This window comes from Monodon monoceros, unplaced genomic scaffold (assembly GCF_005190385.1).
Source record: "Monodon monoceros isolate NGI ecotype Baffin Bay Population unplaced genomic scaffold, NGI_Narwhal_1 Super_Scaffold_14, whole genome shotgun sequence".
Lineage (NCBI taxonomy): Eukaryota > Metazoa > Chordata > Mammalia > Artiodactyla > Monodontidae > Monodon > Monodon monoceros.
Window position 1 is genome coordinate 65049000 of NW_021703770.1, and position 27854 is coordinate 65076853.

The 27854-nt window shown below is 37.9% G+C and overlaps 1 protein-coding gene and 1 pseudogene across 18 annotated transcripts in view; one reads left to right on the plus strand and one right to left on the minus strand.

Annotated features, from left to right (window-relative positions):
- PDE7A (phosphodiesterase 7A) overlaps nucleotides 1-27854 on the plus strand; it is a 380288-nt gene that overhangs the window by 287356 nt on the left and 65078 nt on the right. For 17 of the 18 annotated variants that reach the window (XR_003793485.1, XR_003793490.1, XR_003793492.1 and 14 more), the window contains one exon: nucleotides 25101-25161. Coding sequence is in view for 4 of the 18 variants with exons in the window: in XM_029222495.1 (XP_029078328.1) it covers nucleotides 25101-25161 (61 nt within the window). In the remaining 14 variants the exon portion in view is untranslated. Of the gene's footprint in view, nucleotides 1-17780; nucleotides 17841-25100; nucleotides 25162-27854 lie in introns of those variants that run through there. The other variant, XM_029222498.1, reaches the window with a different exon arrangement.
- LOC114895270 lies at nucleotides 12107-12580 on the minus strand (annotated as a pseudogene).

Here is a 27854-nt window from a genome sequence, read left to right on the forward strand (position 1 = left end):
GTTTCAGAATATTTTTAAATTAATGATCCAGAATTTTGAAGGAAAAATAGTCGGAAATGTTAGTTTCAATGTATTGTCAGCAATAATATCTAAAATTTTGTCCATCTTGTTTGTCATAAATGTAAAGTCAGAAAAGTAAGCCAAAGTTGTACTAAGCATTAAAATAATAATATACAACCCCAGTGTGTTCTTACATGTTCATCTGTTAGTATAAAGCTGCTTCATTTTAATGAAAATATATGCTGAACAGATGCATCTGAGCTGTGCCTTGCATTTGTTTATGGAGCTTGGTTCCTTTGGTGGAGCACAGTTTTACACAAGGAACCATGCAGAGGCACAAATGAAAAAAGAGAAGGTTAATTCAGAGCCCAAACTTTTCTAATCAGTAACACGTGTATGAAACAGTCATATCCATATACAGAGAAGCCAGAGGATGGCCTAATTTAAGATATATGTGAAAAGATGTTACTCTGGGAGCATAAATTAATATTTTGGTAGGAGTCCCCAAAGAGTTAAAATTTAAATGTTTGAATATGTGCATTTTTTGAGAAATGACTCACATACCATAAAATTCACCCTTTTAAAATGTACAGTGTACTTTTTAGTGTATTCACAAAGTTTTGCAATATTGTACACCTTCACTACGATCTAATTTCAGAACATTTTCATCGCCTAAAAAAGAAACTCTACCCACAGTCATTCCTCACTCCTCCCTCCCCAGCCCCTGCAACTAGTCATCTACTTTCTCTCTGTATTTACATATGGAATATGTGCATTGTTTTTACTACAAATTTGAAATAGTTAAAAGTATCCAAGAATTAAATTAAATCTTTTTGAAGACAGAACATTTATGTTTTATAGCATTCACTTTAAATGATTGTAGGTAGTCCATATTTCACTTTGGTAATCAACCAGTCAGTCCATTACAGTAATTTCCTTAAGATTATTTCCTTAAGATTATTTCCTAGAAGTGGTATGACTAGTTAAAATATTAGGTGTAGATTAAAGCCTTTTGATAAACATTGCCAAACTACCTTCCAGAAAGCTTATATCAATTTATACTCAAACAGTAATGTAAGAAAGACTCATGTAAGTTGTAAAGTATAATAATACAAGTAACTAAATTTGTATATAGGGAGAGAGGTTCATAACTGCCTTTCAATTAAATGTTTACTTGTCTAAGTTTGAAAATTGTTTTCTCCTCAACACTTCAGAAACTTTTCAGTGAACAGGAGTCATAATTTTTAAATCAATTTTACTTGAAACATTACCTCAAATTAGGAATGCAGCTGCATAGTACCAGTTTGTATTCCAGGTTCAAAAGAAGAAACTCTTTAAATATATCTTATTCATCAGTTGTAAATTGCCTGTACTTTATGTAACTGGCTCTTAATTGTTCATACAATAAATCCTTCAGCTGTATCAAATTACGTATTTCAGTTTTTTTTTTTTTTTTTTAATGCTTCCTCAGTAAATCTTGAAATAAGCCATTTGGATGACCCAAATGACTGTTTATTTTTCTCTTTATACAACTACATGTTGGAGATGTTAAAACCGATGTGGCTTTCCCAAATGGAAGGGAATTTATTCCAGATAGAGGAAATGAGTTGGGTATAGGTGTGGCAGTTGTCATGTCCAGGCTGTGATCAGGAAATTGTGAGCAAGTTATTTGGTTGGAATTGGGGTACATAAAGGGTGAAAATGAGATAATAAGGTTAAATTTGTGCCATAAAAGGCAAATATTAACTGGTTTTCTGTATCTTCTTGTTAATAAAAAAATGCTGCTAATAGGGTATAGGGGAGGATGTATGATAAGGTGCTGTGTATGCAGTTTGATGAGAGGGTTAAAGATTCTGTGCTCTTTGGAGTGTCACCCCTTTTAACCTTGATCATATAGGTTTTTCTTATATCAGTTTTTCGCATATCAGCTTTTCCCCCTCAGTTTTATCAGGTTTTTTTTTTTGTTTTTTTGTTTTTTTTAAGTGATGTGATGGTGTGCTGAAGGGGGCACATCTCTTTAAGAAGTGTGTGTATTTGGGTGAGGATGAGGGGGAAGGGGGAAGGGCATGCATACACGCACACCTGGCCTAATTGATAATGGCAAATCCCAGAAGAATCTCGGATTTGGGCAAGGGATTCATGAATCCACATGTATTTGCAATAGTAAACTTAAAAAAACAGACTCATACATATATATATTATTATTTTTCAAATATAAGTAGATACACCTGTGATTAAATAAAATTCATTTAAACATAACTACTGAACTCTCAGTGTTAGATCATTTTGTATTTTCTCGATCAGTGCATATGTTTTGTATTCTTTTATGAGATGGTCAGTCACATTAGTCAGCCACAGAGGAGACATGGGAAAAGCTCACGAAGAAACAAGGTGTATTATGCTCAGGGGTCCTAGAGACAGGAGCCCTGGTACGCCACACAGGGCCACGTGGGAGAACTCCAGGGTGGTCAGAAGACAGAAGACAGGAGTGAAGGGAAAGTTAGGCCATGGCCTCTATGCAGGTTTCCTAGAGAAAGGCAAGGCGGGGCAGAGTGAATCGTTCAGAATTGGTTACTTTGAATCATTTTGCAGGCTTTGGGCTACAGGAGTGGTCCCTAGTTGCCTGGTACCTGACCCTGGGATGATTAGTTGTTTTGAGATGCAAGGGTCTGATGGAGGTCTGGCTCTGGATTGGCTGGTTTGCATAATCAAAGACATGCTTCTGGCTATCTTTAAGAGTTGGCTGTCCCATGGAGGGGCAAGTGTCCCCAGTCAGAAAGGTTTTTAAGATGTCAAAACAGCATTATAGGGCTTCCCTGGTGGCGCAGTGGTTGAGGGTCCGCCTGCAGATGCAGGGGATGCGGGTTCATGCCCCGGTCCGGGAAGATCCACATGCCGCGGAGAGGCTGGGCCCGTGAGCCATGGCCGCTGAGCCTGGGCGTCCGGAGCCTGTGCTCCGCAGCGGGAGAGGCCACAACAGTGAGAGGTCCGCGTACCGCAAAAAAAAAAAAAAAAAAAAAAGAAAAAAAAAAACAGCATTATATGCGGATAATAATGGTATAAAATTACACGCAGTGCAGGATGTCAGAAGAGTAACCCGTATCGTGTGGGGTGCACGGACTATTGGACACTTAGGAGGTTAACCGCCGCCTATGCCCGCCATGTCTGATCTCCTAAAGGGGTAGAATTGTGACTTAGACCCTGAATTACTTGGGCAAATTTATGATTGTTACGTGCCTGCCTGTTTTTGATGCCACTGACTGAAAATGGACTATTACCATTGGGTAATGACTGACAAAAATTTGATAAGGGGAGCATTATGGTCAAGCTTTTACCATGAGCAAAACCAATGAGTAAGTTAATGAGTTGTTTTTTTTTCTTAATTCCATGGCTGTCTTACATTGTAACTTAGAGAACCTGGTAATTTAAGTAGGAGCTAGGTTGATTGTCTGCTCTGTAGAGAGGGGAAAGCCATTTTATAGAATTTGATTTGAGTCTTTGATATGCATGAATATATTAAAGCACTGGTTAGAGGGTGTTAAATGATTTTTAAAGGCTTATAAATTTTAGTTAATGACCCTTTTCTGGGACTGTGTTGGAGAATTGGGTAAGAACACCTCGGTAACGTTCCTGGATTATCTTTAAGCATACCTTAGCTGTCTACTTTCCCATTATCCAGCTGGAGGAAGCCAAGGCTTTTAGAATGTAACTTTTGTATCAAGACTCCATGATAGGAAGGGTAGACCTCAGATTTGAACCCATGATCACGTACGTGATCCAAAGTCTCTGCTCTCCTGGTTCAATTATAAGAAGATGGTTGTTGGCATGAATTTCAAACTTAAGAGTATTCCAAACTTTGAGGAAAATTAGATGAAAATATTTTTCCTCTGTACTTTTTAAATTGTACTAAAATACGCCTAACGTAAAATTTATTATTTTAACCATTTTTAGATGTACAAACCATCATTTCTGTCCATTTGCCCAGCTTTCTCATTGGCCGCACAGAAACTGTGTACCCATTAAACAGTAATTGCTAGTCCCTTCTTTCCCAGCCCCTGGAAACCTCTATTGTGCTTTTTGTGTCTATGAAGAAAATTTCTTTGTAATGAGAGAATTTGTTGATGTTAGATGATATAAATTAAGTTTTAAATTTCTTTGTAGAGTGTTGATTATAAAGGCATTTCTTTTGAACAAAGAAGTACCATGTACTTCAATGTAAGTTAAAAGTTATTTTTGCCCTTTTAATTCTTTGCCTATTCTATTTTAAACAAGATATTATAATTACGTGTGCGAAGTACAGAAGCCTTGGTGTTCTCATTTTATTAAATGTAAACCAATGGTGTTAATTTAAGAGAACATAGTTCTTTTTCTGAACCTTTTACCAAGTTGCTTTTTATATGTTGTTCCAGTTCCAGCTCCTTAAGGTAGTAGCATCAGTCTTAATTGCCTTTGCAATTAAGTTCATCGAAATGGTGGCAAATTCAAAAGAGGACAATCTTTTTGCTAGCCTGCGTAAATTTGTATCATGTTCTCCTAGCTGATGGATGTCAAATTGCACATGATTTGATTCAAGCTATTTTTTTAAATGAGCACAGAATGTTCTTACAATTGCTCATTGTATTCCATTAGCAATAGTTACTGGGAGGTGCTCTGTACTTTGTCCAGACCCTGGGCTTTGGGCTTCTTTTGTTCGATATACTCAGGAGGTTGTGAAAAACGCAGAGTTCAGGTTCACCCACTTTACTTTGACCTTGCAGTGAGAGCCAGCTTCAGTACTCTGCCCCCCTTTATGCATACCTGCCTTTACTTAATTTTTGCCCGAGTGTTCCTTATTTTATTACCAGCTCATGGATTCATTTCAGTAGGTATTTTCTGTATTTTCCAGCATTTTCATTTGTTTTCAGTGGTAGGGTCCATTCTCTAAACTAGTCTGCTGTTGGAAATGATCCTGTGATCAAATGACTCCTGTGATCTCAGAGACTTAAACCGAATCATTACAGCCACCAGGTAAATAACGATAGGAATAGGAACACAGGTTTTGTCTTGATGATTAGCTATAATTTATTCTTGGCTGCTTCTTCCAAATCAGTGTCTGTTACAGAACTGGATGGCAGAATTTTTAATATTATCTGCTATATCTTGCTTTCATTTTGTAAAGGAACTAAGGGAGCCTAGATTGGAGGAAGGGGCTGAACCAAAAGTTCCTTCTCTGGCCTAGGTCTGGAAGAAACTATTAACAAGCCCTACAGGGGATGCAGTTTGAAATTTGTTGAGCGTTGGCCTTCTTGTCACTTGCTTTTTGTATTACAGTTAAAGCTGTTTCTTATTGCCTTTAATGTTACAGAGGTGTAAGAGGGAATGTTATTTATATTTATGTGTGAGAGAAAATAAACGCGTGGGGATGTGCTGTTTAGTTTGAATAGTTACCATTGGCGAGTTTTGGTCTTTTGCCCTCCCAGTCCTTTCCGGTTTGTAAGCCTGAAGATTTTGGTTTTAACCGTCTTATCTTCTCTCCTTGAGTAATCTTACCACATGGTCTTGAGTGCTTGGGAGGGGATTACTCCCAAATCCCTTCCTCAGCTCACCACAAGCCAGACTCCTGGATGGACATTTCCACTTAGTTGTCCTTGGGGCACTGAGCCCTCTCCTGAAACAGAGCACATTAGTCTCCTGAATCCTGTCACCTTTCTCTGTTCCTGTGACCGCTCCCCTAATCTCAGCCATCGTCTTATTCTGGATTAAGGCAGCAGCCTTCTTACAGAGCTCCTGAAGACGGAAGTCTTCCACTGTATTAATCCATTCCATCCACTGGCACCCAAAGTATTTTTTCCAAAATATAATTTATGCATCACTCTCCTAAATAAAACCTTTCAATGGGTTCCTTTTGTCCTTTGTACACAATTCAGACTGTCAGTATTGTTGACAGTCCTTATTCTCTAGTCTCAATCCCTTACCACTCCCACCTTCACTTTACACTGTAACCTGTACTAAACTTCCTTTGTGGGTGGGAGGGAATAGATTTTGCTCCTCTTTTTGAAATTAAACTTTATGGAGGTATAATTTATACAATGTGATGAGTTTTAACAAATGTGTGCACCTATGCAGCTACTATCCCAATCAAGATACTGTGCTCTTCCATCACCCCCAGAAGCTCCCTTGGGCTCCTGCCCCAGACCACCACTACTGATTCGTTTTGCTTGTTCTCGAACTTCATATAAATGGAATCATACAAAATGTAGTCTTTTTTTCCTGATTTTTTTTTTCACTTAGCACAGTGTTGTTTTTTTTGTTTGTTTGTTTTTTGCGGTACGCGGGCCTCTCACTGTTGTGGCCTCTCCCGTTGCGGAGCACAGGCTCCGGATGCGCAGGCTCAGCGGCCATGGCTCACATGTGGAGCCGCTCCGTGGCACGTGGGATCTTCCCAGACCGGGGCACGAGCCCGTGTCCCCTGCATCGGCAGGCGGACTCTCAACCACTGCGCCAGCAGGGAAGCCCTAGCACAGTGTTTTTTGAGGTTTATCCATGTCATTGCACATATCAGTAGTTTCATTTTATTGCTGAGCAGTATTCCATTGTATGGATATACCACAGTTTATTTATCCGTTAATTAGTTGTTGGATGCATGTGTTGTTACCAGCTTTGACTAGGGGCATACCTCATTTTATTGCACTTTGCAGGTATTGTATTTTTTACAAACTGAAGATTTGTGGCAACCCTGCATTGTCAAATGATGGTTATCATTTTTTTTAGCAATAAAATATTTTTAAATTAAAGTATGTACATTGGTTTTTTGGACATAATGCTATTACACACTGAATAGACAACAGTATAGTGTAAACATAACTTTTATATGCACTAGGAAACCAAAAAATTCATGGGACTTGCTTTTTTGTGACATTTGCTTTATTGCAGTGGTCTGGAACTGAACATTTAATATCTCTGAGGGATGCCTGTATGAATGAAGCTATGAACATTCATGTTCAGGTCATTTTGGGGACATATGTTTCATTTGCAGAGCTCTAATTGCTCCACAGCCCAACACTAGATATTGCCAGTCTTTTTAATTTTAGCTGTTCTTGTTGGGTGTGTAGTGGTATCTTGTGGTTTTAATTTTCATTAAATTTAATCTTCATTTAATTTTCATTTCTCCAGTGATTAAACATGTTGAGCATCTTTTCGTGTGTGTATTAGCTATGCATATATCTTCGTATATCTTCTTTTGTGACTTGTCTGTTCAAGTTTTTAGCCTATATTTTAAATTGAATTAGTTGTGATTAAGATATGAGTTGTCATTAATATATGTATAATATATTCTGGATCAAATCCTTGGTCAGATATTTATATTGCAAATATCTGAGTCTGTGGTTTGCATTTTCATATCTTAACACTGTCTTTGAAGAGAAGTTTTTAATTATAATTAAGCATAATTAACATTTTTTATGACTAGTGTTTTTGTATCTAGAAATCTTAACCCCAAATCATGAATATATTCTCGTACTTTTTCTTAGAAATTTTATTGTTTTAGCCTTTATGTTTAGATATAATGATCTGTGTTAATTTTTTGTATAGCATGAGATTGCACGTTGAGTTTTTTTTTCATAAGTTTATATAGTTTTTCCAGTGCCATTTGTTGAAAAGATTACATTTTCCCTTGAATTACTTGGGCACCTTTGTCAAATATCGATTGACCACGTAAGTGTGGGTCTGTTTTTGAACTCTCTGTGAGCTCTGATGCTCTGCGTCTGCCTTTATGTAAAAACCACATTGTTTGTAGCTTTAAATTAAGTCTTGAAATCAGGTAGTACAAGTCCTCCAGTCTTCTCTTTTCTTTCCAAAACATTTTTGGCTATTCTAGATCTTTAGTGTTTCCATATAGATCTTAGAATTCGCTTGTCAGTTTCTTAAAAAAAAAAAATGCTGGAATTTTAATTGGGATTGTGTTGGATTTATAGATTAACTTGAGAAAAATTGGAAACAATATTGAGCCTTCCAATCTGTAAACATGTGTATTAGTTTCTTAGGGCTGCCAAAACAAAGTATTACAAACTGGATGGCTTATAGTACAGAAATTTATTTTCATGGTTCTAGAAGTTAGAAGTCAGAAGTTAAGGTGTCAGCAGGGCCATGTTCTCTCTGAAGGCCCTTGGGGAGGAATCCTTCCTTGTCTCTTCCAGCTTCTTGTGGTTGCCTGCCATCCTTGTTATTCCTTGGCTTGTAGATGCATTACTCCAGTCTCTGCCTTTGTGTGGTTGTGTGTCTGTGTCCAGATTTCTCTCTTTTCATAAGGACATGAGTTATACTGGATTTCAAGCCCACTCTAACCCAGTATACTGTTGTCTTAAACTTGATTACATCTGCAAGGAACCAAGTAAAGTCACATTCATAGGTACTGGGCGTTATGACCTTGACAAATCTTTTGGGGAAAACACAATTCAGTCTTGTAACAACATGATACATTTCTCCATTTATTTAGGTCTTTAATTTCTCCTAAAAATGTTTTATAATTTTCATTGTACAGATCTTGCTCATATTCTATTTAATTTGTCTTTAAGTATTGATGTTTGTGGATGCTATTGGAAGTAGTATTTTTTTATTTCATTTTTCAATCATTTTTTACGAGTATATAGAAATGCAGTTGATTTTTATATATCAAATTTGTGTCCTGTGACATTGCTAAATTTTTATTAGTTCCAGAAATTCTTTTGTAGGGTTTTTATGATTTTCTATATAGATGGTAATATTGTCTGCAAATAAAAGTTTTTCTACTTTCTTTCCAATTTGTATGCTGTATGTTTCTTTTTCTTGACTTAATGCAGTGGCTCTGACTTTAAATACCATATTAAAGACGTAAAGCAGACATCCTTGTTTTTTTTTGTGATCTTAGGGCAAAAGCATTTAATTTTTAAGTATGATGATGGCTGTAGGTTTTTTAATAGATGTCCTTTATCAGATGAGGGAGTTTCCTTTTATTCCTAGTTTAGTAAGAGTGTTTAGCATAAATGAGTTGAATTTTGTTCAGTGCCTTTTCTTTATCAGTTGAAATGATTATATGATTTTTTAAAAATTCTAATATGTTGAATTACATTTATTGCTGTTTTTGAACAGAAGACCAATTTTGGATTCTTGGGATAATCTCCACTTAGTCATAATGCATTTCCTTTTTATATATTGTTGGATTTGATTTATTAATATTTTCTTATACATCTTTGTGTCTATGTTTATGAGTGATTGGGTTTATGATTCCCTTTTGTAATGTCTTTGGTTTTGGTATCAGTTGCTTTTTTTAGTAATTTTATTGTGATGTATCTTGGTGTGGCTTTCTTTGTGTTTCTCCTATTTGGGGTTCATTGAGCTTCTTTGATATCTGGATTAATAGTTGTCATCAAATTTGGAAAATGTTTAGGTAATTTCTGTTGATCTCTTCTATAGCATTTAGTCTGCCGTTAAGCCCAACTGCGAAATTTTAGTTTAGATGTTATGTTTTTTAGCTATAAGTGATCCTTTTTTTTTTAAGTTTCAGTTTCTTTTTTCAGTGTGCATGTTTTCTTTAAAATCTTTGGATATATTTACAGTAGCATTGTAAAAGTCCTTAATTTACCAACTCCATCATCTTGTTCATTTCTGGGTTTTTATTGACTCCCCACCATCACCCCGTTTGGGGTCACATTTTCTTGTTTATTCTCCTAATTCGTTATTTTTCACTTGTCATCTTTAAAAGAGTGTTGAGTTTTGATCTGATAAGCAATTTAGTTACTTGTGGATCAGCCTGATCCTTTTAGGCATATTTTAAGCATCATTAGTGGGGGTCCAGAACAATGCTGTCCAGTAGAACGTTCTGCATTGATGGGCTACATTTGCCCTTCTCCTGTGCTCTGGCATTTCTTGGGTCGCTATGGAATGTCCCAGGTATTGTGTGAGAGCTCTTCACTGTGGTTGGTGGGGACCAGATGTTTCCCAGCTCCCCTGTAGTTGTTCTTTTCCCACATTCTACACATGGCTAGCTTAGTATTTAGCCAAAGACTCAAGGAGACCCATTTTCAGGCTTCTGGAGCCCGTTATCTTCACGGCTCTTCCTGTCTGGTACTCAGCCCTGCAAAATCCAAGTATTGTACCCTCCCTGAACTCCAGTCTCTGAGTCCTCAACTTTGTGAGACTTCTTGCTCTGCAGGGTTACTCTGCTCCACCTTGGGGTTTGGTAACTGCTTTCAAGAAACTTAGGCAATTACAGGTCTCACCTTATTTGTTTTCTTCCCCCTTCTCTCAGGGATCAAAGTCCTATCCTACTTGTCTAACATCTGAAAGCAGTGTTTCTCATAGATAGCCTAGTTCTCTAGTTGTTCATGATGGGAGTTCTAGTCCACTACCAGTTGTCCTATCATTTATTGAACCTTGTTTATATTTTTATAAACAAGCCGTGATTTTGCTTACCTCGGGTTTTTGCAAATACTGCTTTTTCTGTGCTTGGAACTCTTTCCCCCACCTCTTGTGTGACAAACCCTTATGAAATCATTTAAGAGTCAGATGATGTGTCACTTTTTCCCAGTGGTCTTCCTAGCTACGACTGAATCCTGGGTTAAGTGTCATACTTGGCACTCAGAGCATCTTACATCTGCTTGTAATCGTGGTTATTTGTTATGATTGTTTGTAGTCCCCACAAAAATCTGAGCTGTGTGAAGGCAAGGACTGTGTCCATTTATGTTATATCCTTCATGCCCAACACAGTGGAGATCTCAAAATCTCTTTGTGCGTCTCCTCCTTTCCCTTGCAGTACTATATGTGGAGATGAAACAGTACTATTCGGTGTGCCTCAGGTATACTTCAGAAATTTTTTGGGCTTCTACTCTCATTGGTTTGGAGAGGGAAACAGTTGTTGACAGTTGGCGTTTCCTTTTTAAATTTGACCAATCTCTGAGAGATTAGTATTTTTCTTCTTTAGTATTTATGTTATAAATATTTTGATATATGTTTACCCACAAGTAGTGGTCAGTTCGTAGTAGTATTTTTAGTGTGAAGTTTTTTTCCTTACCTACAAATAGTTCTCATTTAAAAATTATCTTTTGAGATAAATACCAGTAACCACTTAGATGTTAGTAACTTTGAGGAAATCAGTATGGCTGGGTCTGTGGGGTGTGGTGGCACCTTTCTTAGAAAGGCTTCTTTGATTATGAAATCGAGTCAGGTATAGTATTGTGGGATCTTAGAACTGGCAGAGACCTTGAAGGTCATTTTTTCTAGGCTGCTCCACAACCGCCTTGACAGAGGCTAGTTTGAGGCAGCTCCTTTCAATTTCCATGGTTCTAACTGTAGAAAGTTCTTAGAAAGTAATATTGAATCAAATTCTGTTTTCCACAAACTTGTGCCCATTGGTCTACTTCCACCTTTCATAATTTCACAGAATAAAGCTGAACTCCTTGGCTTATTTTATCTTATAGCAGTTTATATATTATCCTTATCTGCATTTAAAGATGTTATGTATGAATGCGTCTTCCAGGGTAATACTGAGAACTGAATTCGGTCTTATCCATGTGGCCTCTACTGAGACCAGCGGAGTAGCCTGGATTTGGTTACTTATCTGACTCTCGGTGCTTCCCAAGATTGCCTTTACTTACTGTCTCTTATTCATTTAGAGTTTAAACATTCTGACCTTTTTTTTTTTTTTTTTTAAGGAAACTTGTAAACTCCATTTCCACTGTTCCATATGCATGCAGTTTATTTTATTTTAAAATTCATACTTCATTCTCTCTTTAAGTTATTGTGTAATTAAGCATGGTGGTTTATACTTTGTGTTTTATATGCAGATATGATATGCATTAGTCCGATCTGCATCCCGATAAATAAACTGTGGAACAAGACAAAGTCAAATGTAGAGTTCTGTCAGCGACCTCTAGAATACTTCCACCAGCTTGACATCCGGTACTTGAACTCTGGTTATGTTTGTTCAGTCAGCTAGGAGTCAGCCTAACATTGCTCTGTTTTGTTCTCAAGGATGCCTCCAGAGACTATGTGTGCAGCCTTGCTGAAATTAAAGTGTCCGGGGTCTGTGACATTCTCCTGGTCTTATATACTAGCAGCCTAAGTCCAAACTCTACAGTTGTCAAATCTACACCACTGATTTTTTTTTTTTTTCCTTCTGGAAATTGTGACCATTTCTACTTTTCCATAATTTTTTTTTTCCGACAAAAGGTCTCACATATTTAGTACTGAGCCAAAGCACTAGTGCACAGGCACAAAGAGAAAAATCATTTTCCCAATAAAACACGTCCAGCTGTTCAGATAGTAGTGATGTTCTCAGAGTGATATGGTAAGATGCAAGTGACCTTGACACAGCATAAATATGTGTGCCACTTCATATGCGAGGCTCCTTATAGACCCAGCTTGGTTCTTCTCCAATGTCTTCTCTTGGAGTTGTACCTGATTTTATTACCAGTTTTCATTCGAATCCATTGGGGAATGGTACGATTCTGCTTTCGTTTCTTGGCTGGGAATCACTTGATCCTGAAAGTCTTGTGAGAAGACATGGCGAGCAAATTCCCATAATTTTTTTGTTTTTTTTTTACATCTTTATTGGAGTATAGTTGCTTTACAGTGGTGTGTTAGTTTCTGCTGTATAACAAAGTGAATCAGCTATACATATACATATGTTCCCATATCTCTTCCCTCTTGCGTCTCCCTCCCTCCCACCCTCCCTATCCCACCCCTCTAGGTGGTCACAAAGCACCGAGCTGATCTCCCTATGCTATGCGGCTGCTTCCCACTAGCTATCTATTTTATGTTTGGTAGTGTATATATGTCCATGCCACTCTCTCACTTCGTCCCAATTTACCCTTCCCCCTCCCCATGTCCTCAAGTCCATTCTCTAGTAGGTCTGTGTCTTTATTCCTGTCTCACCCCTAAGTTCTTCATGACATTTTCTTTTTCTTAAATTCTATATATATGTGTTAGCATACGGTATATTTGTTTTTCTCTTTCTGACTTACTTCACTCTGTATGACAGACTCTAGGTCTATCCACCTCATTAAAAATAGCTCAATTTCATTTCTTTTTATGGCTGAGTAATATTCCATTGTATATATGTGCCACATCTTCTTTATCTATTTATCCAATGATGGACACTTAGGTTGTTTCCATCTCCGGGCTATTGTAAATAGAGCTGCAATGAACATTTTGGTACATGACTCTTTCTGAATTACGGTTTTCTCAGGGTATATGCCCAGTGGTGGGATTGCTGGGTCATATGGTAGTTCTATTTGTAGTTTTTTAAGGAACCTCCGTACTGTTCTCCATAGTGGCTGTACCAATTCACATTCCCACCAGCAGTGCAAGAGTGTTCCCTTTTCTCCACACCGTCTCCAGCATTTATTGTTTCTAGATTTTTTGATGATGGCCATTCTGACTGGTGTGAGATACTGTGAACAGTCATTCAATAAGCAAATCTCTGAGTTCTTTTAATATCATAAAATGTAGTTTTCTGGACCAGAAGACTTGAATGTTTGTAAAAGGTCAGGGTGTTTTTATTATTGAATACTTCATACAAAGACTAATCACATGTTCATTGCCGTTAATTACTATCCAACAGAAAACTTAATTCAGAACTCTAAATCAGTATGACACAAAGGTCTTAATTAAGTGGTAAAACTCCCATGTTACCATAGTTTTAAAATAATTTTTGTTACTTTTCAAGGATTAATTTTTTTGGTCAGTTTCATATCTCTTGAAATTCATAACATTTGAAAAATAATAAGCTCCGATATGTGGTTTTTAGTAATAGAAATAAAAAACCTGCCCTGATTTACTATTTGGTATTAAAATTGGTTGGAATTCAAAATGATAAAAGCACAGTTGGAAGGTTTAGACTATAGTATTCACATTTTTCTATTATAAATTTGGTTATAATTTCCAACAGACATTACATTTGTATAAAGAACTCTGGGATAGGTTCTTCTTGTCAACAGGATTCCAAAATTATAGACACTGATGTCAATGCAGTTGAGGTTAGCCTAATATGGTCAAGAGAAGGACATGCTGAGTCTCTATATGGATAGCTAAAGGCTATTGCCAAGATTGACAGGTGTCCTGTGAGTGGCAGAGAGCCCCAGGGATAAAATTTGCACTTGGATTACTTCTCTTAAGACACAGTGATCAAAGCTGTACCTTTTCCTTCTATTGATCATGCTCCTAAAATAGTGAGATTTGCTTTTAATATCCTGACTGTTCAGATATTACTTTTATAAGCCCCAGCAAGGTAAAGAGTTTTATACCTTTTTCTTATAGTTTTAAATTCTGTTTTCATAAAGCTTAGCTGTCTCCTATGCATTAATTTTTCTAGTAGTCAAGTGATTTTTTTTGTTGCTCTGTCGTGTTTCACTAAGGCTTTGAGACAGGTGAGAAAAGTTAATGTAAAAGAATACATTTGTTATTATTGTAAAAGAGGCAACTATTTCTTTATGGGATAATAAATTATTTTATGTTTAGAAAGATTAATTTTAAGATAATTTTCTAAGAAATAGACATAATATTGTAAAGGAGTGTTAATACAATTTGATGACAGCTTTTGTTTCTGTTTCGTCTTATTGAAAATTTTTTATTAAGTCTTATACTTTATCAAGATAAATTAGTGATAAATATTTCATATCTTAGAATAGGAAAAAGTTTTAAAGCCATTAGGTCCGTGCCATTAAGAAAGGTGAGTGTACTGTTTTAAGAAAAACTTGTATTGCCTGAGTTCTTTGTGAGATTTGAGTGATGTAAATGTGTCATCAGCAACGAGGGAGCTGTGATTTTAGGCATAAGCTTAGTAGCTATTTCTATTCAAATAGGAAATTTCTGATCTGGAAGGACTGTGTCTTGATTATCTCTGTATTTCAGTGTCAGACATACAGTAGATATTTAAGAAAGAGGATGCTGGGGAACCATTTTAGGGAGCCAGCCTATATTCACTGGTGTGAAAAATGACCTTAGCCCTACCAGGCCTCAGGAGAGGTTCCCAGGGCACTGGGCAAGCACAGCACACGTTGCCCTCATGAACCATGTGATTTCATTTAAGCCCAGAGTTGGGGTGGAGCTGGAGTGGTTAGGTCATGATCATTGTTAGGTCTTAATTATTTAATTTGGACTTGGCTAAATGTTATTGAGAGCCTGCTATGAGTGAGGTATTCTTTTACAGATGTTATTTAACTCCTGTGAAGGGCGGAAAGCAAGGCCCTTACAGGTGGTGATTCACCCAGGTTCACTCAGCTCTTGGCAGTACAGCTGGGAAATAAACCCAGGCTCTTGACTCCCAGTGGAGTTTTGAGATGGTGGGATAATCTCGACAGAAGTCCATTTAAATGAGAGAATTTTTAGGACTGTCTTTCTTTTTTCCTTGCGAGTCTCAGTTCTGATTATTTCCCTCTTCCCTTGTTCAATCCTTCACTTGTATTTATTTACTTCTTTTTGGCTCCGCCCTGCCGCATGTGGGATCTAGTTCCCCGACCAGGGGTCGAACCTGCGCCTCCTGCCATGGAAGCACGAAGTCTTAACCACTGGACCACCAGGGAAGCCCCAATCCTCCACTTTTAGACGAAAAGCAAGTTGAGATTCTTGACCTCACCACCGTTAACCAAAAGGGCATTTATCAAAACGTACCAAAAATAATAGGATCGTGTTTGCTTCGTAGAACTCAACTTTCCGAGCAGCTGACTGGCTGGGAGCTGTGAGGATAGGAAGTATTTCTGGGCTGGGCATTGAGGTGGTAGGCTAATTTGGAGAGTGCCGCCCAGGCTAGTGCGGCAGATAACGAATGATGACCCCCAGCGGCTCTCCTGAGGGTGGAGCTGATTACGTTCGGCTGCTCTGACCTGTTCCTGGGCATCCTTTGAGTTTGCCGGCTGGAACCTTACTGCCCAGAGAGTAATCCAAGACCCTGACAATCTCATGCCACACCTAGTTTCATGACAGACTAAAAAAGTTATCTCCATTTGTGCAAGGATTAGCATTACAGCTTGTTAGTTCAGTAGAAAGAAGAGGTATATGTGTGTGTGTGTGTGTGTGTGTGTGTGTGTGTGTGTGTGTGTGTATAATGTATAAGGTGTGGTGGGAAATGTATGGCCATATGTTATGTATAGCTTCAATTTAGAAAAATTGTGATGTGCATCTGTAATTTGAGTTTATGCCTCATTTTGACGGGTGGAGAATTAACTTTTTAAAAAAAAATAAACTCTTCCTACTGAGGATTGGATAATGAAAACAGCGTTGGTATTTGAACTATTTGGGCTGTTTTCAAATATTTTAGAACTGTCATGTGGGTACCGCCACTAGGCAGATGCCTTTGTCTCACCATGAACTGCAGCCCATGACGTAGTCCTGTCGCATCCGGAGTGTTTCCCAGCCCGTCCACGTCTCCCCCCAGCACAGTCCGTGAGCGCCTCTCCTGGGCCTCCTCTGTGGCGTCCTGACCGCCCCCCAGCCCCTACCCCAATGAGCTGCCCTTGACCAAAACCTGCTGAAGTCTCCAGCAGGGTGGGATTGGCTTTTAGGATGCAGACGAAGCCCCTTCTCGGGGCCTCCACTGTGGGGTCCCACAGCCTGCACTGCAGCCTCCTCTGCTCTTCTTCCCGAATCTTCTGCTTGTCTTTGTTGTGTGTTGTCATGTCTGTGAGGATCATTCTTCCCATCCTCTTCGTGTTCTTGCCCTTGCAGTTCAGCTCAGGGACATTTCAGGGCCTCTGGGAAGAAGCCCCTGACCTCCTAACCAGGTCAGACCCGGGGCTTTGTTGGCGGTTCCCGTCGCAGCTCCGTCGTACTTGTTTCCGTTGCAGTTTTGTATTTATTTGCAGACTTCGATTAACGTAGACTGACTCAACTGTAAGTTTCTGGAGGGCAGGAGCCCTTTCCGTTTTCACTCAAAGATTATACCCCTGGCGTCCAGCAAAGGGCCTGGTACCTAGTTGCAGCTTAATGAATACTCGCATGAAAGTTTCATGAAAGGCTTTTTCTCTGCTGGCTGCTGTGAGAGATCATGAAGATGAATAGAGGCCCACTTTGCTTTCACCGAGCTACTCACAGCTGAGAGAAGAATGAGACGTGTAACACAAATATTATCATGTAAGCTAGATTGCAAGTCGGGCTTAGAAATAGTGTACTTTTAATTGCTTGAAAAATGCAGATAGACTGGCCTTTGTCAATAAATCCATAATGAGTGAATTATAATGTTAAATAGCACAACATTATCTATGAAAGCCCCTAGCATTCATAAAGTAATCCTAGCTCTTAAGGAAATAGAGTTGACCAATTCAGTATTTAAAGTTGAAAAAATAGAGTAAAATGCATTAATATTTTTAAATGCCAGGACATTATGCCTGTGACACTGGTCTACGTGGAGGAAATGAGGAAATTTTTAGTACTGCCAGACATTTTTTGGAAGTTATTTGAAAGCATTCCTGGTGTTAAGGTCGGGGATGTGCTTGGGGCCAGCTGGAGACCTCGTTTGCCTACATTTTGTGAGACTGTTAGGTCAGCGCTCACGAAGGTGTTTCCTCCCCTCTTCCAGCTTTACTGACTCTCCTTCCCCAGCCCTGGGCTGTGGCATTAACCACGCGCTGGTAGGAAGGCCGGCTGGCAGCATGTTCTCAGAGAGTCAGGTGACCCTTGTTTGAAGGCAGCTGCGTGAGGTTCAAGGCAGGCAGTGTCCCCTCTCTTCTGCCTCGGGACAGCTGGTTATTGTCAGATCCTAACAAATCTTCCTTGCTCATTGCTCTCTGGGAGAGGAGGGAGGCTATGCAGGGGGCTTTTCATTGATCCCAATGGGAATTACATTGATCTGGTGTCTGGCCTTGGTTCTTATCAAGTGGATCGCCTCTAAGGTAGGCCATCTTTATTTTTAGGATTGTGACATTAATCATTAGTTTATATACGGGTAGGAGTGAACTTGCTAGTCAAATTTCTTCTCCTTTTGCTTCAGTGTTATTTCTCTGATTAAAAGAGCTACACGTTTTACCTGTCAGCTGAGAAGCTTGAGATTACTGCATGTGATTTTTATTCTTCTCCCACCTATTCCTCCTGAAGGGCTTTTTATGGTATCATTCCTTGGTATCGAGGTAGCTTTCCTCAGGATCATTCCTTTAAAGAAGTTTTTACACTTAAAGAAGTTTAACTTTTAAGATTATGGAATTAAACAGGTTAGACGTTTGGTGTACGTACTTTAAACATTCTCTTCTAGAGATAGCAAATTTACTGTTGCTTATAAATTTAAAGTATAATGATTGAGGATTTCTAAACAATTAAACACTTTTTAAAAACTAAATACCACTGTCTCTCATGTTCTCACTTAAGGTCTTCCTGCTGCGGAAATATATGCCTTACTTTATTTAATATGTTGAAAAGAGTAAGATTATTATATATCTGTTGTTTTTAAATTTGGATTCCAAATATCGGGCTTAAGAAATGCTTGCTATAGTATTTCATCAACTGAATCTAGCATTCCGTATTAAGTTGTCTTCATTATTCCCTATTAAAATTATGCTATGATTTAAAAAAAAAGAAAGAAATGCTTGCTAGAATGCTAGCCATTTGCCATCCGAATGAGAGTCCAAAGTAGGAAATACTTAAGATTATACTATTTGAAATTATTTTTCTATACTTGTATAAAAATGATGGTCTTTCATCCACCAGGCAGCTTTTGTCTTCCTTTATTAAGAAATTGAAAAGTGTGAATAGTAACTTAAAATGTATAAGGCCATCACTGTTTGCTAATAAGCAGCACAAAAGCTTCTTTCATATTTCTTCTTCAAGCGAGGTTTGAATCCCTGATAATGTCATGTTTTTCACATTTAAGCATATTGTTTTAAGCATAATTGTCTTTTTCTTGAAGCAGTCCTGTTTTCTTAGTGAATACGATTGAAGAAATCTCTTCAAAACAGCGCACTCAGATTTTTTAAATCTTGTGTTTTGTAAGTTAAGAATGAATTTTGTTTCACTCACACCAATTTACTAATTGTTTTTAAAGGATTAGCTTGCCAAGTTACTGAATGAAGGTCAAGTTAATGTTAATAATGCATTAGTTGAATTGTGGATGTTTTCAGAGATTTTTTTATTTTTGTTATAACCACCAAAAATTTTAAATTAAGTTTTTAAACAAAAAGAATGCTAGTATTTTAAGAGTGTGTTTTTTATTTTTAATGTTTGCATAGGGAAGAGGACTGGGAAGGATAGTGTTCAATGGATGGATTCGTGCTTGGATAGGCACTCAGGTGCGAACACTTTCCTAGCATACGTAAGATGAATACGGTCTGAAAAAGCTCACTTTACTGCATCAGAGAAAACTGCTTTCAGAACTTTGGGCTTCATCTTTTGTAGCGTGTTACCGTTTCTGTAACGTTACCCAAAAATGTATTTAGTGCTGTTGTGTTTAAGCCCTGTGACCTGTTTACTAATCTCCAAAACCCGGCGTATAAGACCTGCCTCACAGAGGTCTTATGTGCGTAAGTGAGGTTTTGTTTGAAAGCGCCTGGAGCATTTTCTGGCACAGAGTAGGAGCTCAGCAAGGAGTTAATATATCATTACTTCACCATCTAAGGGAAATACACACGCCTTTGCACAATAGATTATTTTACTGGAAAACCCAAACAAGATAAAAACCATAGCACTTAAGATATCTTTGCTCAGTTTTAAAACATGTCTGTCTTGGGAATTCCCTGGCGGTCCAGTGGTTAGGACTCGGTGCTTCCACCGACGCGGGTGCGGGTTTAATCCCTGGTTGGGGAACTAAGATCTCATAAGCTGCGCCAAAACAAACAAACAAAAATGCCTGTCTTTAAAAGTTATGTATTAACCAATATCAGGAACAACTTTTACGCCTTTTGTCATTTATCTTGTCAGTCAGATCTTTTAAGGAAGAGCCGCGATTCACCCCGATGCCAGCTTGAGTGTCTTACCAGGGCGCTCAGAACTCCTGTCTGTGTGGTGGTGGATCCTTTGGAACCTTAGAGTTTAACTTGTTTGTGCTGCGGCTGTCAGTTTCTGATTAGCTGGGCCTCACCCGTGGTTTGACTTACACTAGTTTGCTTTATGAGCTGTTCCCAGGATGGCTAAATTAGAAAAGTCACGAGTAGAAGCTTCTCAGTTGTTTCCATTCACTGGGGAGGTGAGGTGGGAATGTGGACGATAGCCCCGAGTGTTTTATGACTGACAGTGTGACACGGGAATTTGATTAAATTTGTTTTACTGTCTTTATTAAAAACAATTTTACTAGTATATGGCTTTAAAAATGATAGTCTTTTACAAAGATATATGTTAAGTCTGTGCTGCAGTCTTGGTGTATAAAGCACATATAATTATTTTTTAAAGTAACATTCTAACACGGAAATCAAATTTTTTATGTTATAATTTATAGTATATTTATCCACAAAGAGTTACTTTAGATTATTTTACCTAGACTGTTTACAGTTTAATAATATTCATTTAAATCTTGGTCTGTGAGGCAATAAATGAGTAAATTATCACTCAGAATGTATTCATTGATGGGTCCACCTTTTTTTTAAGTCCATTCTTAAAAAAGTTTTTCTGTTATCTCATTTGGATTTGTTTCATGAGAGTGTGTCTTGCAGGTTAGCATAGCATTTAAGCTAAGTATTTGTGGACCAGGCTTACTTAAATTAGTAATGAATAAAATAACTTGAATATTTTGCACATCCCAAAGTAATTTGTTAAAATATATTAAAGTTAAATTCTACCCTTTTTGCCAAGTTTTTGTAATGGTTAACTAATACAGACCCTAAGTTAGTGCCTCTATAACTAAGTCTAAAGTGATTACCTTAAAATAAATTTAGTGTCACAGTTATAATCTAGATTATGTTCATTACCCAGCTTCTTACTTATACTATTTTAACAGCTGATGTTAGTCTTTCTCAATCCTTAAAGTGATAAATGAGACTTTACCTTTCTAATTAGTGGCTCTTTTAGTAAATACCCTTCACCTCATTAAAAAAAAAAAAAGGCAACCCTTCTCCTGAAGAGAACTGTTAGAGATAACAGGTTAAAATGTGTTTTAACAAGCTATTTACCCAATTTGATTGGATAATAGTGGGTTGATAGGTCCTGACCATGACAAACTATTACATAATTATATCTGTGGTTTCATGAATATGATTTGGCCGATAGAAATATTTATCTCCACATATGTGCTCTCCAGACTATTAGGTTTTCCTCTAATATGGTGGTATTAAGGGGAGTCTTGAAATCTAATAAGATAAATATCTTGGGGTAGAGATGGGAACAGCAGGTGTGAGTCGTGCCTTTTAATACCAAGTGATTACAGTGGCTGTTTGCTCCAGAATAAGTAGTTTACCATGAAACACTGCAGGAGGCTCAGGGTCTTCTGTTGGTGCAAGACACTAACTTTATTAAGCATGATGCTGCCAGGAGTGTGTTCTGTATGATTTAGTCCCTTGGGTTTTGAGATCATCCATTTCTTTGTAGATTTCTTTGTAGTACATTCTTACTGTAGCTTTAAATTTTAGTTCGATGTATTTTGTGAATATATAATAACTACACGTGCTACAAAATTCAAAAGATATTCATTGAAAAGTCCTCTTCCTACCCTTGTGTCTGTCCTTCAGCTTCCCTGGAGGCGGCCAGTGTTGAAAATCAGAATTTTATTTTTGCTTGTGACTTGTGTTCCTTTTATATTTCCTGAACTGGTGGGGTTTTTTGTTTGTTTGTTTAAGGATACATTAAGTCTTAGCAGTTTAATTGATGTTTTTCTCTTAAATGATAAACACCGAGGAGATAATAACAATGATTTGGGGAGCTATTTTGCATACTATATCCAAATGAGGGCTTTAAATACAGTAACTTTTCTTTATAATAACAGTAAAAAAAAAAATGATTATTTTTCCTTGAGATTTCTAGGTATATGTTGAAGAGTTGTAAATTCCATGCCAGGGGTTTGTGAGGAAAGAATATCATTAATATGTAAAAATACCATCTCATTTCCTTAATATGTATTTTGTTAATGAAGTCAGGCATTTTTTCTTGTGTTTATTAGTTTATTATTTCTCTTTCTGTGAGTAGTGTATTTATGTCCCACCTGTTTTTCTACACTATTATTCATTTTGTAATTGATTTGTAAGACACTTTTTTCTCCCTTCATTTTTAGGTGTAGCAGGGAAAAATTAGCCCTTTGTCGTATCTGTTGAACTCATTTTTCTTTGTTTGGAGTTTGTCTTTTGCCTATGTTTATGGAACATTTTGTCATACATAATTTAACTTTCATGTGGCCAAATTGATTTGTTTTTCATGACTTCTGGATTTTATAGAACAGTTAGAAAGGCCTTTCCTAGTTAAGATTTCTTTTTGAGTCGTTATTTAAATTAAAAAAACTTTATTGAAGTATAGTTGATTTACAATGTTGTGTTAGTTTCAGGTGTACAGCAGAGTGATTCAGTTATACATATATATATTCTTTTTCAGATCCTTTTCCATTATAGGTTATTATAAGATATTGAATATAGTTCCCTGTGCTATACAGTAGGTCCTTGTTGTTATTTGAGATTTTTTTAAATACAGTTATGTTTTCTTCTAATATTTTCATGCTGTTGTTTTACATTAAAATTTCTGTTCCATGTGTAATTTATTTTGGAGTAGGAAGGTAATAATACAGCCTTATGTTTTTCCAGATAACAACCACTTAATCTAACATTTTAAATCAAATAATTAACTTGATTTTTTTTTTTTTTTTTTTTTGGCTGTGTCACACAGCTTGTGGGATCTTAGTTCCCTGACCAGGGATTGAACCCCAGCCCTTGGCAGTGAAAGTGCTGAGTCCTAACCACTGGACCGCCAGGGAATTTCCTCTCCACAGATTTTAGATCCTTTATTTAGCATATACAAAATTTCTGTGTATTCTTGGATTTGATTCTAGATTCTCTGTAGTGTCACGCTACTTTATAATAGCTCATGACGCTAGTTCTATTTATTACTGTTTTTTAAGAATTTGCTTGCCTGTTTATTCGGCTAATATTATTGATTACATTAGAATGTGCTGGGCTCTATTCTAAATGTTGGGATTTATTCTATATCTGGGGATACAGCATTGAACAAAGTCTGCCTCCACAGAGGTTAGATTCTGGTATGAGGTTTGGTTAGTTTTATCTTCTAGATGTTTAGTTTGTCTTTATATCAATTGTGTTGTTCGTTAATTTATTCATCAACTTAATTTGTAAATGATTATTCACTAATTTATTTACAATAAGTGCATTCAATCATTTATTTACCAAATATTTATTTAGCATCTACTAAATAATAGTAGTTTTTAGGGCCAAGGACACAGTGGTGAATAAGTCAGACATGGTTCTTGCTCTTGTGGAGCTTTTGTTTTAGAACAAGCTAACAAGAGTAGGTCAGCTAGGTGTGCTGTACAGAGCATGAACGTAGGGACTCTGGGGAGGGTGACTGCTTGGTGACTTCAGATTTTGTAGTCTGGGACTGTCTCTTTGAAGAGATGACATTTCGTCTGGAACCTGAGAGGTAAGAAGGGAACGATGATGCAGTGATCCTGGACAGAACAGCAGGTATCAAGGCTGTGCGTGTGGCGTGGTTGAGAAAGGGGAAGGCGGCCAGGGTGGCTGGCTCTTAGTGGTAGAAAGAGGGCGGTAGGACAAGAGGACTGAGGGGTAGGCAGATCATGGAGAGTTAGGTGTTTGGAGTTTATTCCAAGTCTATTGGGGACCATTGGAGGACTTCTGAGCAGTAGCTGGAATGTTCACTCTTGCTTCTGCGTGAATGGACTGGGGGCCAAGAGATGCAGCAGGAAAACCAGTCAGCAGGGCAGAACATTGCAGGAGTCCAGGTGAGAGATGCTATTGCCTGAGACAGAATGAAGGAGTGGAGATCGAGGAAGGGAGATGGGTGTGAAGGTGGAGTTGGCAGAACTTGCTGAGGGTGTTTCAGGTCTTACAGAGGTGTTTTTTGGTTTCTTGCTTTCGGTTTTTTTTTGGTAATTATATTTAAAATATTTGCAATACTCGTTATTTTTTATAATGGCTTTATTGAAGTATAGTTCATGTACCATACAATTCACCCATTTAAAGTGGGTGGGTTTTTTTTAAATTCAGTGCCTTTTGGTATATTCAGAGTTGTGCAGTCATTACCACAGTTAATTTGAGAACACTTTCATCATTGCAGGTAGAAACCCTGTGCCCGTTAGCATTCACTCTCCAGTTCCCATCAACTCTCCCAACTCTAGGCAACCACCAGTCTACTTCCTGATTCTGTGGATTTGCCTGTTTGGGATATTTCATATAATTGGAAACATATGCTTTGTGGTCCTTCGTGACTGGCTCCTTTCACTCAGTATACTGTTCTCAGGATCCAACCATGTTGCAACATGTATCAGTACTTCAGTCCTTTTTATGTCTGAATAACAACACTAGATATTGAATACTGAATAATATTGTATGGCTATACATTAGTTGGTAGACATTTGGATTGTTTCCAGTTGGGGGCCATTATGAGTAATATTGCAAGATACTTTTTATACCTGTTTATTTTTAAGCTCAAAATATATTTTTAAATCTGTTCTCTTTCAGTGCACCCCATTTTTGGTTTTACTCAGATTTCTCTGAGTACACTAATTACATTTTTTAAATTCTCTTATTTCTTGTAGCTTCTGGGCCATTTGGTTTTTCATTTTGTTCCATTTATTTCTAGCTAAAGAGTTTCTTCAAATGTCGGATGATTCTTGTTTGCTTATTCATTCATGTTTAAGTGAAGGGAATAGTGAAGTAGTTGAACTGTGTCTCTCCATCAATTCTGACTACCTCTGCAGAAGCTCTCTCTTCAAGTGGGCTTGTATGATGTACTCTGACATTAAATTTCCACCTACTGTGTTCCTCACTCTGTATCCACTTCTCCAACAATGCTTAATCATATTGTATTATAATTATTTGTCTTCCTCACAACTAGAGATTTCAAGAGCAAATGCTGTATTTAATTCCATTTTGTATATCCCAACTTCTCTTGCACAGTGCGTCACAAAAAATAATAAATACATGTTTGTTGAATTGAATTTTATATCACATTTTAAATTATCATGCATTAAAATGTGTGGTGTTTTTTTTTTCTAGAGGCGTGGAGCTATCTCCTATGACAGCTCTGATCAGACTGCGTTGTACATTCGTATGCTAGGTAAGAATTATTTATTTTGCACCAATATCAGTTAATTTTGTTATCTGCTGTTAATTCAAGATCGAGATATCTTTCATTGGGTAGCTTTTCATCACTGTTTGCAGCAGAAATGACCTATTACTTTGAGGTTGAGTGTAGAAGCCAAAATTAATATGATGTGAATAAAGAGGGGCATCTTAGAGTTTGGGTAATTGAGAAATCTCTAGCTTAATAACTGGGACTCTGTGATTAGTATACAATTTTAAGTTGCATCCTGATTATTCTTCGTAAAAAGAGTCTTAGATTTGTACAGTTGCTGAATACTAAATGGTAACATGAACAAAGACGAGACCGTGAATTACCTGATCGCATAGTCCTGTCACTGGATGTGTTTGTTCTCAGTTGGCTGGTGAGAAGGCCATTTGTCTTCTCCTAGTCTCAGTTCTTAAATCTTTAATGTATTACTCAAGTGCAGAGGGTAAAATGAATTTGATGTGTGTATATATACATGTATAATTGATATATATATATATACACACACACATACATATATGTGTGTAGTTTCTCTCTTTCCCTCTCTTTGCCAGATTTTTCTCTTCATCCACGCACTCCTTGATCCCTTGTACTTTAATTCATACTATTAAAAACATACTATGAAGATTCCAGTAGGCACCTTTACTCATCTTTTCTTACTGTCTTTTCTTCATGACTGCTCTCCTTATACTCAGAATTCCTCACTCAATTTCTATGATATTTAGTCACTCTTCACCTGCTTCTGGGGTGGTGATTTGGTTTGGGGTTTTTTGTTTGTTTGTTTGTGCCTCTTTCGTTAACTCTTTTTCATAGTCTTAGGCCTGTGTGTTCTCCAGTGTCCTGTTTTTGCTTTTCCCTTTTTCTCTCTTTAATTTACCTTGTGTATCTTACCTGCCTAGTCCCATTCTACTCTAGCACATATTTCCCCCCAGGAATGTTGAGCCTTTTCTTCTTTACTGCCTCCATCTCTCTCTGTAGACATGTCAGGATTCTACTCTCCTTAAAACAGAGTTTTAGACTCCTGTCTTCTTCACTCTGTAGAGCATCTCCACATGGTTATGGGTACCTCACATTTAACATATGTGTTAAAAGATTTGTGTTCCCCAGGTCTGTGATTTTGCATTCTTTCACCGTCTCAGAAAATGGAACTCCATTCTTCTGGTTGTCAGGTCAGGAACCTTGGCGTCATTCTTGACTCTTATTTCTTATTTCCTCTGCGTTTACTTCATCACCACATCCTCTTGGCTGATACCTTCAAAGTGTATCCAGGATTTCACCACCACGATGCTGTTACCACCCCTAACTGAACCACAGTTACTCGGTTTTTTATCGGTAGCTGTCGTCACATAGTTGTACATTAGATCTCCAGAACTTCCCTTGCGTAACTGAAACTTTGTACCCCCTTGACCAGCATCTCCCCATATCCCCTTCCCCGCAGGCCATAGCTGTTGCCTCGTTGAATGCACTCACTCCTTAAGCGTCTCCCTGCGTCTGCCTGTGCGTCTCTACTTGATTCTAGTCTATGCAGCCAGAGTGAACCTTTTCAGACCTAAGTCCATCTCACCCCTCTGTTCTGAATCTTCCGATAGTTTTCTGTCTTGGAGTAACAGCCAAAGCTATTATAATGGCCCGTTGAAGGTCCAGTGTGATGTGGCCCTACTGTTTCTCTGACCACACCTCCTACCAGTTCCCCTCATTCACCTCACTCCAGCCACGCGGGCCTTTTTGCTTGACCTTGAACGTGACAAGCATGCTCCCGTCTCAGGGTATTCATACTTGCTCTCCCTACGTCTGGACCCGTCTTCATCCAGGTAGCCGTGTGGCTCACTGCTTCGCTGCCTCCAGGCCTCTGCTCAGATGCCTCCCGTTTGCTGAGGTCTCTGACCACAGCCATGAATCACTCCTCCCCAACTCCTCCTCCCTGTTCTTCTTTCCTTGCTTTAGTTTTCTGCATGGTGCTTTTTACCATCTTCCATAGGATGAAATTATTTCTTTGTTTTATTATTTGTGTCACTCCATGAAAGGGTGAGCTTCATGAAGACAGGGACTTTATATATTCTGCTCACTGCTGTGTTACCTGACATGTAGTGAGTGCTCAGTAAACATCCAATAGAGAGTGAAGGCATCACCACATGAGAGAAGGGATTAATCGTTGTGGGATGGACTCATGGTGGATGACGGGCACCTTGAAACAAAGAATAAGCAGGAGAGCCTTCCAGGCAAGCGGAATTGCGAGGGCACAGGAATGGGGACTGGAGACTTAAAGGTTATAAACTCGGAGGCTGTGGAAGTGTAGTGGGAAAGGTGCTGCCTTTGGAGCCCGCAGAGCTAGGTTTAAACCCTGGCACACCTTTACACTAGCTTTGTGGCATATGCATGCTCTTAAACATCTAAAAATCTCAGTTTCTGCATCTGAAAATGGGGGTTAAGATTTCTATCTCTCAGATTTGGTTAGAGAATTAAATGAAATAATGTCTGCAAGGCAGAAAAAGAGTACCTGGCAGAAGATTGCAGTGGTTATGTGGCTGTATGGAGAAGTAGATCCAAAAGCCATGTGAATATAGGAAGAAACAATACTGAGCTTATAAACAACAAAGTTTAAGACCCAACTAAAGACCTTGACTATACCCACTGTCAATGAGAAAAAAGAAGATTGACCAAATTAAACATTTCAGGCAAAA